The 13735-nt window shown below is 41.0% G+C and overlaps 1 protein-coding gene across 1 annotated transcript; it reads left to right on the forward strand.

Annotated features, from left to right (window-relative positions):
• Nucleotides 1-422: 422 nt before the first annotated feature.
• rnf224 (ring finger protein 224) lies at nt 423-12595 on the forward strand. Its single transcript, XM_085281162.1, has 3 exons — nt 423-632; nt 10924-11166; nt 11409-12595. The coding sequence occupies exons 2-3, from the start codon at nt 10930-10932 to the stop codon at nt 11730-11732; spliced, it is 561 nt and encodes a 186-aa protein (XP_085137288.1). The 5' UTR covers nt 423-632; nt 10924-10929; the 3' UTR covers nt 11733-12595.
• The last annotated feature ends 1140 nt before the right edge of the window (nt 12596-13735 follow it).

Here is a 13735-nt window from a genome sequence, read left to right on the forward strand (position 1 = left end):
TGTTTGACATGTCTTCATGTGAAGCACTTTGTAACAGCGTTTTTGTCTTAAAAAGTGCTATATAAATAAATTTTACTTACTTTACTTACTATTGGCTGATCAGGTTACAGGTGAAATTGTTGGGTTTTTTCATGTAAGAAGTTTCAGTTTGTCTCTTTCCTGAAACTAGTTTTTATTTTCACTGTCAGTACTTACTGATGAGTTTTTAGATTTGACCTGTTATATTTTCTATGTGTTTATTTTCACTGTGTAACTAATGAATACTGATTTAAACAGCTGTGCAGTCTTCATGTTTTATGCTTTTAAGATTGGTGTGTTATTTGACTCTGAGAGAGCTGCGAGTCGACACCAAACAGGATGAATTATTGATAAAGACGAGTCTCTCTCTGAGGAAGGAGTAAAATTGACACAAAGACCAAATAAAGGAGCAGAGAGAACAACAAGAGAAAGCTTAAGAAACAGGAATAAAAAAAGTAAAACAACACGAGGAAGATACAAACCAATAAGAGACAACAGAAGAACTGAAGAACAACACCAGAGAGAAAATAAGAGGATTAAAGAGATAAAGACAAAAAAATAAAAGAGGAAAAGGAGAAGATGTGAAGGACAAAATCTGGAAAAGGTAAAACCAGGTGGGTTTCTGTTCCAATCAATCAGAACGTAGGAGGTGAAATGCAAATAAACCCAAAAATAGGGTTTTGATTTTTGAGCCCTTATAGTAAGTACAGAGGATATGCAAATGTATTTTTCAGGTCTGCTCAGTTTTAGTTTTATAGCAACATTCACAGTCTAAGACTGAACCTGGTTTCTGTGAGTGGATGAAAGCATCGGTGTGATAGATCTGTAGAGGAGCAGCCAGCGTTGGTACCCTGATGTCTAGAATTAAAACTGTGATGATGATGCAGAGAGCGTGTGGTGTACTCAGGTGTGGTTTGCAACTTTGACCTTTTGCTGGAGGTATGAGTTATACACTCAGTCTTGATAATCATGATGTGATGAAATACAGTTATCACACGTGGTCATTGTGAGCGCTTGAAGTTTAACTTTCACACAGTCTGTCAGGGTCTGGTCTGTGACCCAGTGCTCTCATTTGGTTTTGATCTCTTTTGCTATATTTTGAAGATAATGTTCGAGGTTAATTATTTAGTTGCCTCAAGTTTAATCTAGCTATGTTACACTTACGTCTTCTGGTTAGTCTAATGTATTTCTTGTCTGTGATTTCAGGTTGTCAAGATTGTATTGCCACGTCTGCGTCTCATGTTTCCTGTTTTACTTTGAAGAGGTCTTGTGTTTCTATGTTCGTTGTGTTTAGTTTTACTCTTCCTCTGTGACATCGTTATGTTCATTTGTGTCAGCTGTTTTCCCATGTGTTTCCACTTCCCATGATCAGCTCCTGTGTGCTTTTAGTCTCTGTGTGTTCATTCATTTTTTGTTTGAGCATCTGTTATTCTATCTAGTCTCCATGATTATGCATTCATGCCAGGTCTGTATGTCTATGTCCGTGTTCCAGGGTTTTGTTATGTTTCGCTCAGCCAGTTTAGATTATGATTTAGAAAGGGGGAAAACTAAATCCAGCCTTTAATAAACGGCTCGTTTTTCAGTTAATAATATGTTTTGTTATTTTGTGTGTCCGCACTTGGGTCCACCTTCTTCACTCCTTACAGTCTGCCTCAGCCAGACTGTGACACAGTCAGTGCAGATGGGAATATAATTTAAAGAGTTTAACTTGAGCAGTCTAAAGCAAGCTGATTTGGGGTGATATGGTACTATAAGGTCATTAAGATAAGATGGGGTCTGATTATTTAAGACCCTCTATTTGAAGAGCAGATTTTTAAATTTGATTCTAAATTTAACAGATGAAGGGAAGCCAGTATGGGAGTAATATACACTCTCTCTAGTCCCTCTCAGTACTCTTGCTGCAGCATTTTGGATTAACTGAAGGCTTTTCAGGGAGTTGTTAGGAAATCCTGATAATAAAGAATTACAGTAGTCCAGCCTAGAAGTTATAAATGCATGAACTAGTTTCTCGGAGTCACTCAGAGCCAGGATGTTTCTAATTTTAGAGATATTATGCAAAAATATGTCAATATATGCCAGAGTAAGAATCTGGTTAGATGCCATATTTCTAAGATTTTCAGGGCTGAGAATCATGACCTCAGTTTTATCTGAATTTAGAAGCAGAAAGTTAGAGGTCACCCAGGCCCCTTTTTGTCTTTAAAACATTCCTGCAGTCTAATTGGTGTGTGTTATCTGGCTTCATGAATAGATAAAGTTGAATGTCATCTGCAAAGCAGTGTACCGTATTTTCCGTACTTTAAGGTGCACTTAAAATCCTTTAATTTTCTCAAAAATTGACAGTGCGCCTTATGTATGAATTCTGGTTGTGCTTACTGACCTCGAACCGATTTTATGTGAAACACGGCGCTCAAATCTGTCAAACGACGGTCCCAAAGTCAAACGAACACTGCGGCATCACTGAGAGTTAAAAACTGTCTAAATTCTTTCATCTTTAATAAATTTATCGGTGTTGCTGCTTTACCAGGTGTAACAATTAAGTTTAACATCCAGGCATCCATAATAATACGGTAAATGTATGCTATGCCTTCTGTTAACACTATCTAAGGGAATCATGTATAATGTAAACAGAACTGGTCCTACCACTGAACCCTGTGGAACTCTATAATTAACCTCAGCGTGAGAAGGCTCTCCATTTACATAAACAAATTGGACTCTGTTAGATATGATACAGTACCTGTAAAACCTACAACATGCTCTAATCGTTCTAATAGAATATTATATAGGAAGTAATTAATGAAAGTAACTGAGAAAGACCGATTAGAGAAAAATAATAAATTATCAGTGCTACTGAAAGTAGCTGTACATAACATCGTTAGATAATTATGAGTAATTTTTTCTCTAATAGTTAAAAAGTGTTTGTAAAGAAGTTCATGAAGTCATTACTAGGGATAGGTATCGTTTAGGTTTTATCCGATACCGGTGCCAAATCGGTACTTTTGAAACGTGCCGGTGCTCAAACGGTGCTCAAACCGGTGCTTAAAGAATGGAGAACACAAAATTGGTCCAAAAACCTCTCATGTTCAGCTGTTTTTTGTAAAAAGATAACAATGTTAGCCTTTTCTGCAGCTATGGGGCATATATGGTATGATTCTTGGCTGGAAGCAGTGCTTAAACAATGGAAAAAACACAAACTTTGTCCAAAAACCTCTCATGTTTAACTGTTTTCCACTTTTTCTTTGGTCATTTTAGCCTTTTTGGCCAGGGTGAAGGGAGTATCTGCCATCAAACAAGAAGACAGCCGCATGTAGCTATGATGATGTTTGCTAGTTCACCTTACATGCATTAATGTAATAACGTGGTTAGCCTACTCAACGTAAATTAGCTACTCACGCAGAGAAGAACGGCTGCTGCTGCATCATCATCCGTCATCATTTCTGCTACACTGGCAGGGCTAGGGGCCAGGACTCTCCTCTTCGTGTTTTTGGGGGATGTTGCATAACAGGCAACCCACCCGCAGTAGATGCGCTCGGTGTGAGGTCTCGCAGCAAGCTATCAAATACGGCGCATTTCTGGGCTTTTAAAAAAAACGCTATGCGTCGCCAGGTGTTTCATCGGATTTGAGGTGTTACCTCCTTTGACAGTATCACAGTATCAGCTTAAAGCACTTGTTGCAGGCTGCTGAGTTTGCTCTAAAAGAACGTACGTACCTGGGCCCGCCTACTATTCTCGGAAACGTAAAATGATTGGCTAGAAGTGTATCACAGCTCAGGAAAAAAAAGCACCGAAATAAAGCACCGAAATGTGCGCTGCTTTTCGGTCTGGTTACTACCGTTTATGTCAGAACCGGTGCGACACCGGTACCCATCCCTAGTCATTACTAGTTGCAGCTGTACGACTGCTAACAGGCATGCATGAAACTCCTGTCGTGGCCTGACTGCACTGGCTGCCTGTGTGTTTTAGAGTTCATTTTAAAATTCTTGTTTTTAAATGTTCTCACAATCTTGCCTCTCTGAGCTTCTTCAGCCCCACACACCCGGTCTCTCAGTAAAGCTAACCAGCTGCTCCTGGAAGTACTGAGATCCGGTAGGAAGCTCGGAGGGGACATGGCCTTTTCTATCGTTGCTACTAAATTATGGAATAACTCACCCTTGCATGTTAGAGAAGACCTTTCTCTGTCCACTAAAATTCCATTTTAAAGAAAATGATGACAATGATAGTGGTAAGATGGTCTAGCTTTACGGAGGGCTTTTTTGTAAAGCAGAAAACTATTTTTCCAGACTAAATATGATCTTCTAAATGACCACACCATTTCCTTTCCAGCATACGAGTTATCTGCCTTAAGGTGCACATTTGAGAGTTATACCAGGGAGTCTAGTACTTCTGATTTGAGGCTTTCTTTTTCACAGGAGCTACAATATCCAGAGTCATACATGGTGGAAAAAGTACCTCTGTTGGAGTAGCTTTCAGGTAGCTGATCTGGTCTGTGTTGGCACAAGGTGTTAAAGAAGATAAGAATGGGTGAATTATATCCTTAAACCTAATCACAGCACTTTCAGAAAGTGCTACTGTGATGACATCTAGTCTTCTATTCCTCACTGCTGTGTATTGTAAACGTTCTTGGGAAATGATCAGCCAAAAAATGCTTTTCAGGAAATGCCATTAAAAGTTCAGTTTCTATGCCATCTGTCAGAACAAGATCAAGAGTGTGATTAACCCTAACCCACAATGGACTGGTCTGGACCGGCTTTAGCTGGGAGATATTAAGGACACTGAATCTTCATATTTCTCAGCAAATTCAATTGAGCAGTGACAGGGTTGACCATTGAGTCCATTTCAAATGGGTCAATGAAACTCGGAGCCAACTTTTTTGACTCAGTACGAAGAGGAGTGTTCTTTGCCAACAATCAAACCTTTAGGTCAGTATGGTAGGCTGGAGCAGGTGTCCAGTGACAAAGTCACTGGAGTTCATGCTCAAGTTTTTTTTTTTCCTCTTGTTTGATTTTGCCATTTGCTTTTGTATTTTTCCACCAGCCTGCATAAACTGCTTGCTTTTTGTTAAAGTTCAGTTCTTTCCCTTCTGAGTCTGCTTTTAGGTCCACTCCACAACACACCAGCCATTTGGCCATAACAGGGGATGCTGGACAGATGGTACAGAAAGTTCAACTTCGATGGCTGGCAGGGCTGGACTGGCTATTGGGCATACTGGGCATTTGCCCGGTGGGCCACTTGTGATTTTTCGTTTTTATGGGCCGATAGGGTTCCTTTTTTTTTTTCTTTTTTTTTTTTTTTAAACGGTATAAATGAATGGTGGTGGCTTGGCCAGTTGGTCATGATTGACTCTGGGCTGGACCAATTACAGCCGACGAGGTCATACTTTAAAGTTGAGGTGAAAATGAACGCGATTTGTCCCGTAGTACTTCAGCTAGAAAGTTGCTAATTCAATCACGAAACTGATCAATGATCAACTTTTCTCTCTGCGCCAGAAAGAGGAAACCAGCGGAGGTCACACTAAACCGCAGCACGTTTAAGCTTGATCAGCTGTTGTTAGAACTTATTTAATATTACTTTCTAGTATCAGCTGATGTTTGCTGGAGCCACAGCTGTAAAAGCTGCTGGTCATGATATCGGGTTGGATATGTGGTGAGAGGGAAACATGAAGATGAAACCAGGAGATGTCCTTACTGAATTTTTTTTTTCTTTTTTTGGGGGGGGACCCTATGCGACCCATATCAGATCATGGTCTGACAGTGTGAACGGCACAAATCTGATATTTTCAAATCCGATCTGGGTCACTTTCGTATGTGGTACTGAATCCGATACATATCCGATGTTTTAGAAAGAGACTGCTGTTTGAACGGTCATGTTGCATTAAATCCGTCTTTTACGTCACTGACACAAGACAGACACCAATTATCAGCTCCGGAGACATTGTGAACGCTTCCTGGCCATCCAGTGTAGATGTCAGTGAAACTGTTGGGAAGACAACGTGAACATTTTATTTGTACTGTATAATCTGCAGATTCTGACAAATCTGCAACTATTCTTTGAAGCACCGCTCCTCTAAAACAGCAATAAGGATAATATTACGTTATCTACATTATTATGTAAATGACAAAAAACCTTAACGCAAAAATTGGGAAACGCAAAGTCCGAAGTCTTTATATTAAGGGCCATCAGTCAAACAATATTGTTTGCTCTGGGTCTAAACAGAGCGCATTGTGTGTGACGTCTTCTTTTGCGCATGCGGGCCGCTTTGAGCGTTCACACTAGAGCGCGTTTGCTGTCGCATTTTATTTGTAGTGTGAACAAGCAGACAAAAACATCGGATTTGATCAAAAAACCTGAATTGAGCATTAAGACCTGCAGTGTGAACGTAGCCAAAGAAATATTTTTCTTTCTTATTTAAAATGTCTAGCTTTTAATAAAAGCTAGACATTTGTGTTCCTCGTCGGTCCATCATGTTAAGTCTGCGTCTAAGTCTGTCATGTGTTTCATGTCTGCGTGTTCTATGTCGTCAGGCTCTCATTGCCATGTCTGCGTTAAGTTTCCTGTTTTATTCTGAAGAGGTCTGGTGTCCCATGTTCATTGTGCTTAATTTCACTTCCCCTGTAGCAGCATTATGTTTATTCCAGTCAGCTGTGTTCCCCTGTGTGTTTCCTTTTCCCTCGTCAACCTCATGTGCACTCATGTGGTCTGCTGTCATGCATTCATTGTCAGGCCATCTGTTGTTTCATGTATTCATGTCTAGCTTTGTTCATGTCCATGTCAGGGTTTTTCATGTTCTATTTTAGTTTACCCAGTTCAGGTTGATGTTTAGTTTTGGATTAGTTTGCCTTGCCCTTTGTTTTGTACTGTTAAAAGCAGCTCACTTTCTGTTAAGATTTTTGTTCTCGCGTGTCTGCACTTGGGTCCTCCTCCTCACTCCATGTAGTTAGCTTCCCCAACTGTGACACTCTGCATATATATGCTGCTTTAGTCAGCCCAGAGGAAAAGGGCACAGTGGAGGTTTTGGAGGTTTTCCACAAATGGTTTAAAAGTAGTATTAAGGGGCTGGTTTTTAAAGTAAAGTGTGAAATGTCTGTCTGTGGAATCTGTTCAGTTAAAGTTCGAACATGTAATTACAACAGGAACGTTGATCAAAGTGCTTTACAGGAGTACAAAATAACTTATATCAATATGAAATATTGCTCACATGGTTCAAACATTATCACTTCAGTTTTTATTAAGCAATTTGGAGGCTATCCAGGCACGGAAGTAAGGGTTCTAGTGGAGCAGAACACCATCCCTTCAGTTGAAGATAGATCTGAGTGTCATCAGCGTACGAATTGAAACAAATTTGATATTTTACGAAAATTAGACCTAGAGCCAGCATATAAACAGATAATAAAATTGGCCCCAATATAGATCCCTGAGGAACTCCACAAATAAGGGGGAATGATGAAGATGTAAAATCTCCAAAGTTCACAGAAAAACTCCTGTCACACAGGTATGACCTGAACCACTCTAGTAGAATGCCCTTAATGGTGCAATGCTCCACTCGTGAGAGCAACATGCTGTAGTCAACAGTATCAAACTGTCAGATCCAAAAGCAAAAGAACAGCTGAGTCACCACTTTTAAATGTGCAGTTTCAGTGTTTTAAAGAGCTGAAACAACATCATTTAGACAAGATCATCAGGCCATTTTCATAGTTTCTCCACCTGATCAAAACACAGGCTCAAACTTATCAAAGACAGAAGAGCAGGTGAAGGCAGGGCCATCATAGATCAAAGCCATTTTATCTTATTGATTAAAAAAACTGCAAAAATCTTTCTGAAGAACTATTAATACAAGAAGATGGAGAAATATTCAGAGCAGAATCAATGACTGGAAAAAGGAGCCTGAGGATGTTACAAAGAGGCACAGTGTCAGTTTTCTGACTGACAGTTGTGAACAGGAGTTTTTTTGTTTTTTGTTTGTTTTTTTTGCTGGCCTTATGGAATGTGCATTTTGTAAGACTTTCACTTTCAAGAAGCCAACAACATTTAAATAAGTCACAAATGGGAATTTCAAACTCTCTGGCACACCATTTACTGCAAACTGCACAACATCTAATGTGTCTAATGCCTGTTGTGGCTGGGGTGCTAGGGGTCACCTGTGATGGCCCTGGTTTTCCTGAGACAGGAGGATCTGGTAATGGCCTCCAGGGGTGGCAGAGGGCAGACAATGTGTTTTTTGGTTGTTGTTTTTTTTGGTGGTTTTTTTGGGGCGGTGTTAATTACCCTCTGTGCAGCCTTCCTGTTCTAAGTCGTGGCCCCTGCGTACCAAACACCCAGGCATGAGGAGAGCATGCTCTCCACTGAGGAGCGGTAGAAGACCAGCAGCAGCTTCGAGTCCAGGTTATTCTTTCTCAGGACATGGAGGACGTTCAGCCACAAGGGTGATGGTGTTGTGGGTCCAGGAGAGTACAGTGGAGATGCCCAGAAACCTGAACGTGGGGACCGATCCCACCAGTTCACCATTTATAATGAGAGGGGAGTGGACCTGTCTGTGCCTCCTGAAGTCCATTATGAGTTCATTGGTTTTAAGGACGTTCAGCTTCAGGTTATTTTGTGAGCACCAGCAGGACAAATTCTCTGCCTCCACCCTGTACACTGTCTCATCTCCATCAGAGATGAGCCCAACCACCATGGGATCATCTTCAAATTTTATGCTTCTAAATTCAGATAAAACTGAGGTTACTCTACTCGGTCCTAAATAGAATAGAAATACAGTATCTAACCAGATACTTATTCTGCAGGGCATTACTGTTGCCAGTAGTAACCTGTGACATATCATGGTTTTTGCCCAGTATATGTCCTTCAATGTACATATTAAACAAATATGTGGGACTGCTTTCTTCGATTTTCACAATATCACTAAAGATTCTGTCTCAGAGTGACACTGAAAAAATAGTTCATGTATTTATTACTTCTAGGCTGGACTACTGTAATTCATTATTATCAGGATGTCCTAAAAACTCCCTAACAAGCCTTCAGTTGATCCAAAATGCTACAGCAAGGGTACTGACAGGGATGAGAAAGAGAGCGTATTTCTCCTTTATTGCTTTATCTTTATTGGTTCACTGACCCTGGAGACTAAGAGAAACCTGATAACAGAACAGATAAAGTCACCATGAGTGCTGCATGGCAGGCAAGTTCAGGACCCAAACGCAGGACTCAAAACAAAAGAGTGAACTAAGGGAGACAGCTACATTGCTGAAATAACGATATTTAAACATAGAAGCACTAATAACCAAATACTCAGAAATAAACAACTGGGAAAAAACTAGGGAGCCGAGAAACACACAGCTAGTGGGACAACACAACAACAAGCAGAGGAAGACAAAGGGCTTAAATACACAGAGGGGTAGCGAGGGAAGTAGAACCACATGGGGAACACAGCTGGGAGAGAGCTAACATAAGCAGACAGGGAGGAAGCAAAACTGAATGCAGGACTTGGAACTGTCAAAATAAAACAGGAAATGTGAGACACGCACTAAGACACAGACTTGACGCTGTGACTGGGGAAGAAACAGACATGAGAACATAACTGACTAGGGAGACAGAACGGGAACGCTGTCTGGAAACAGGAGATGCATGAACATAGAGATATGGGGGACTAGACATGACACGTGGAACCCAGAAGAGGTACCGAAGAAAATCAAAATCCTAGAAACTACAGAAAATAGCCAAGAAACTAGAAATACAAAGACTACACCATGAACAATGCTAAATAAATGAATATTCAGAAACCAGAAACCAAAGATCAAACACTTCATTAAATAAACTAAAGTTTTGGTGTAAATCAGGTGTTTCTTAGGCTCACAGTGTTGGGGAGTAACGGAATACATGTACTGCCACTACCTATTTAAAATACAAAGTACGAGTAACTGTATTCCCTTACAGTTACCGTTTTAAACGATGGTATTCAGAATACAGTTACTTTGTTGAAATGAATGGATTACACGGCGGTATTTTCCTGTTTCATAAGGCTATGAACTCTATATTTTTGGTGTCCACGCCGGTGGAAACCCAAACAAAACACGCATTAAGAGGCTCTAATGCCTGTGGCCCATGTCACCTCTACTTGCGGCCCGCATAATGACGTGAAGAAATATTTTAAAAAGTTATTCACAAAAATGATTTAATATGAAGGCAATAGGCAGAGTGTTACAGGCATTGCCCTAAAGAAAGTAGCCTCATGGGCAGTGTAGTCCGTGCTGCAGGGAGAATGGACTGCCATACCCGTGATGAGTCTGTGAGCGCGAGGGAAGGAGAAAGAGTCGAAAAGTAAGAGATGTCACCAACCAGAAACAGGAGATGGAAGCATGTAAATATATAATATATATATATATATATATATATATACAAAGTTGACCCTGACAACAAAGTAAATCCAGTTTTCGGCTACAAGCCCAACACGGAACCCAACGTATTAGCCAGAGATCTCTTTACGGTTTTATGCCTTTACGGTTCGGAGCCGCGGACCTGTTTTATATACGCGCGGAATAGTTTTCTATATGAGATCGCTGCAAAAAGTGCAGCCTTACTAATGTCCACCCTACTGTTACTCATTTATATTAAGATTTAAAAATCTAGTTGGTATTGGTATGGCGAGTAACCTTCAGTAAAAGTAATAAATCACACAGCAATAGTACATTCATGTAGTTGTAAAAAGCATGATAATATATTAAGTAATCCAAAGTATTCAGAATACTTTACACTCATTGAGTAACGTAACGGAATATGTTACAAAATATATTTTGGGGCATGTATTCTGTAATCTGTAATGGAATACATTTCAAAAGTAACCTTCCCAACACTGGAGGCTCAGGTGGATTCTGTGATTGGTTTAATATGGATGGCCTTTTCTTCTCGTTCAATCAGATAAAAATGTCTGATGACAGAAAAGAAGAAGATGAGGAGGAAGAAGTCACCTGTCAGCCTCTTCCCCCTCCTCCAGCCTCTGTTGCCTTGGAGACAATGATGTCACTGAGGAGGCAGGATCTGGTGTGCATTGTGTGTTTCGGAAGCTACGACCTGGCAAAGCGGCTGCCTAGGCGACTACACTGTGGCCACACCTTCTGCCAGGCGTGTCTGAAGAGACTGAACACAGTCATCAACGAACAGGTGACTGATGACATCACAGACACTTATCTGAGTTTGTGAGAAGCGAAGGACGTGGAAGAGTAACAGGCATGCAAATGTGAGCAGCAGCAGTTAAAGACTGAATTAGAGCTGTGTCCACAGGTGATGTCTGACACACTTGAGAGGTCAGGGATGAGCAGATGAGGGGTTAATCAGACAGACATAAAGTTGAGGGGTCTGGTACAGAAGTTGTGTGTCTGTAGTCACTCCCCTGTGCTCCACAGGTGTGGATCCCGTGTCCTCAGTGCCGGCAGAACACGCCTTCACCCAGAGGAGGCGCCGCAGCTCTGGACCTGGACCTGGCCACCTTCCTGGGAGTGAAGGCCTGCACCTCCTCCTCCTCCTCCTCCTGGAGCTGCGGTCGCAGAGAGGGCCTGTCAGCAGCAGACGCAGCCCAGGACGGGAAGCTGTGGCTGGGGAAGGAGGCTGTGGATGATGGTTGGTCGCACGGAGGGCTGGCTGAGCCCCGCTTCCATCACTATGGCAACTGCTGTCCACCACTTTCCTATTGGTTGTGCTGCTGGTTCTGTTGCCCAGGGCGGGGCTAACAACAATTGGTGGGGCTAGAAGGGCTCAATGATGAAAGTTTAGTTCACTCTTTATTGGTCCCTGAGTTCCTCCTTAATGCAATTTAATCAAAGGGGATATTTTGACCGTTTCCAGTGAAGAGGTAAACAAGAACTAAAGATAATTTAATTACCATGGTAACTAGGCAACAAGTGCTTCACAACAAAATACCTGAACATGAAAAAGAGTTAACCAGAAACACAAACCTAAGAAATGACTTTTTAGCTGTGTTTTAAAAGTGACTTTGAGTCTACAGATCTGAACCTCGGGGGGAGAGCGTTCCAGAGTCTGGGGGCCACTATTGCAAAAGCTCTGACTCAGCCTTGTATGATGCACAGCCAGTAGGCCCTGATTAGATGACCTCAGGAACATCCTGGGTACCTATGGATGTAAAAGTTTACTGATGCAAGTTGGTGCATGAAGAGCTCCTTAAACCTTATGTTTAAGGCTGGAAATCACCTGTTACAGTTTCTGATCGCTTATAGCAGGTCATATAATTGTTGGCTTTTCTTTGTTTTCTCTGTAGTATTGTAGAGTCTTTACCTTACAATATAAAGCACCTTGAAAAAAAGTTACATTGAATTGAACTGGATTGAATTGAAATGCATGAATCACTAACCTGTGATCTTCCCTCACCCCTTGATAGCTTAGACTCCAGCTTACCCAGGACCCCAAACAAGACAAGCAGTACAAGTATGGATAGAGAATGGCTGAGAGGATGATGGATGATGATGGATTGATGGATGGATAGTGACTATGAAAGTATAGACCTGTCTCTGCTGTTTGACCTGGTAGTTACTAAAAATAATGGAGCTCTGTAAAATGTAAATAAAAGCAGAATGCAATGATCTGCCAATCATCGAATGCTTTTATTTTACTGAGAACACATGAAACATGTGAAAAGATATCTGTTGTTTTTTTTTTTGAATTTGATGTCAGCATATTTCAAAAAAGTTAGATAAGCTATAAACAACCTCAGACGTTTTAGTAAAACAGCAAATTAACATCTGCCATCTAATGATAATAATCCGTGATTGGGGTAAAAAAGATCTTCCCAGAGAAGGTTAGAGTTTCTGAGGTTTAAAAAAAAGTTTAGAACTCACTGAAGAAATGAAGAAATGAAGATTTCTAATTGTATGCATCTGTAAGTATTGCCTGATATACAGCTGCAGATAATTAATAGCTGACCCACGATGTTTCACAGGGTCTTCTAAGGAGCCTTCCCTTCCTGTCCAGTTGATTTGTTTCCAAGTTCCTTAGACTACGATGACCTGGATGACTGAGACCTACACAGGCATATTTAAAGAGTCTTCTGATTGGTGGTAATGGCTGTGTTCTTCCACTGGGTGGGGCTGTAATGGTGCTGCAAACCTATCAGCTGATCAACTCCTAAGAAAGAAACTTGTGAGGTGAAAGTGAGCAGCTGTCTGAGAGACTGTATTCCTAAACAAGAAAGGAAAGCACACACACACACACACACACACACACACACACACACACACACACACACACACACACACACACACACACACACACACACACACACACACACACACCTGAATGGATTAACTACACTTTACTTAATCTATTTTATACATTCATGTACACTTGCAGTTTGGACACACCTTCTCATTTAATGTTTTTTCTTTATTTTCACAACTATTTACATTGTAGATTCTAACTGAAGGCATTCAGTGAGATGTGCCTGAGGTGTGTTTGTGTTCATCGTCGTGTTGAAAAATAAATGATGGTATAACTAAAGGCAAACTGGATGGTATGTCGCTGCAGGATTCTGCTGTAGCCATGCTGGTTCAATGTGCCTTCAATTTTGAATAAATCCACCAACATTGTCACCAGCAAAGCACCATCACACCTTCTCCATGCTTCATTGTGGGAACCGTGCATGTAGAGCGCATCCATTCAGCTTTGCTGTGTCGCACAAAGACACAGTGGATGGAACCAAAGATCTCAAATTTGGACTCAT

Source organism: Mchenga conophoros, linkage group LG7, assembly GCF_057382185.1.
Source record: "Mchenga conophoros isolate Kocher_MC1m ecotype Shallow Benthic linkage group LG7, M_conophoros_male_GT1.1, whole genome shotgun sequence".
NCBI lineage: Eukaryota > Metazoa > Chordata > Actinopteri > Cichliformes > Cichlidae > Mchenga > Mchenga conophoros.

Bases quoted from the DNA above. Each gene is read 5' to 3' on its own strand.
- rnf224 (XM_085281162.1), top strand. From the start codon at position 10,930: ATGTCTGATGACAGAAAAGAAGAAGATGAGGAGGAAGAAGTCACCTGT. The intron at 11,167-11,408 runs GTGACTGATGAC...TGTGCTCCACAG, and splicing joins ACACAGTCATCAACGAACAG to GTGTGGATCCCGTGTCCTCA.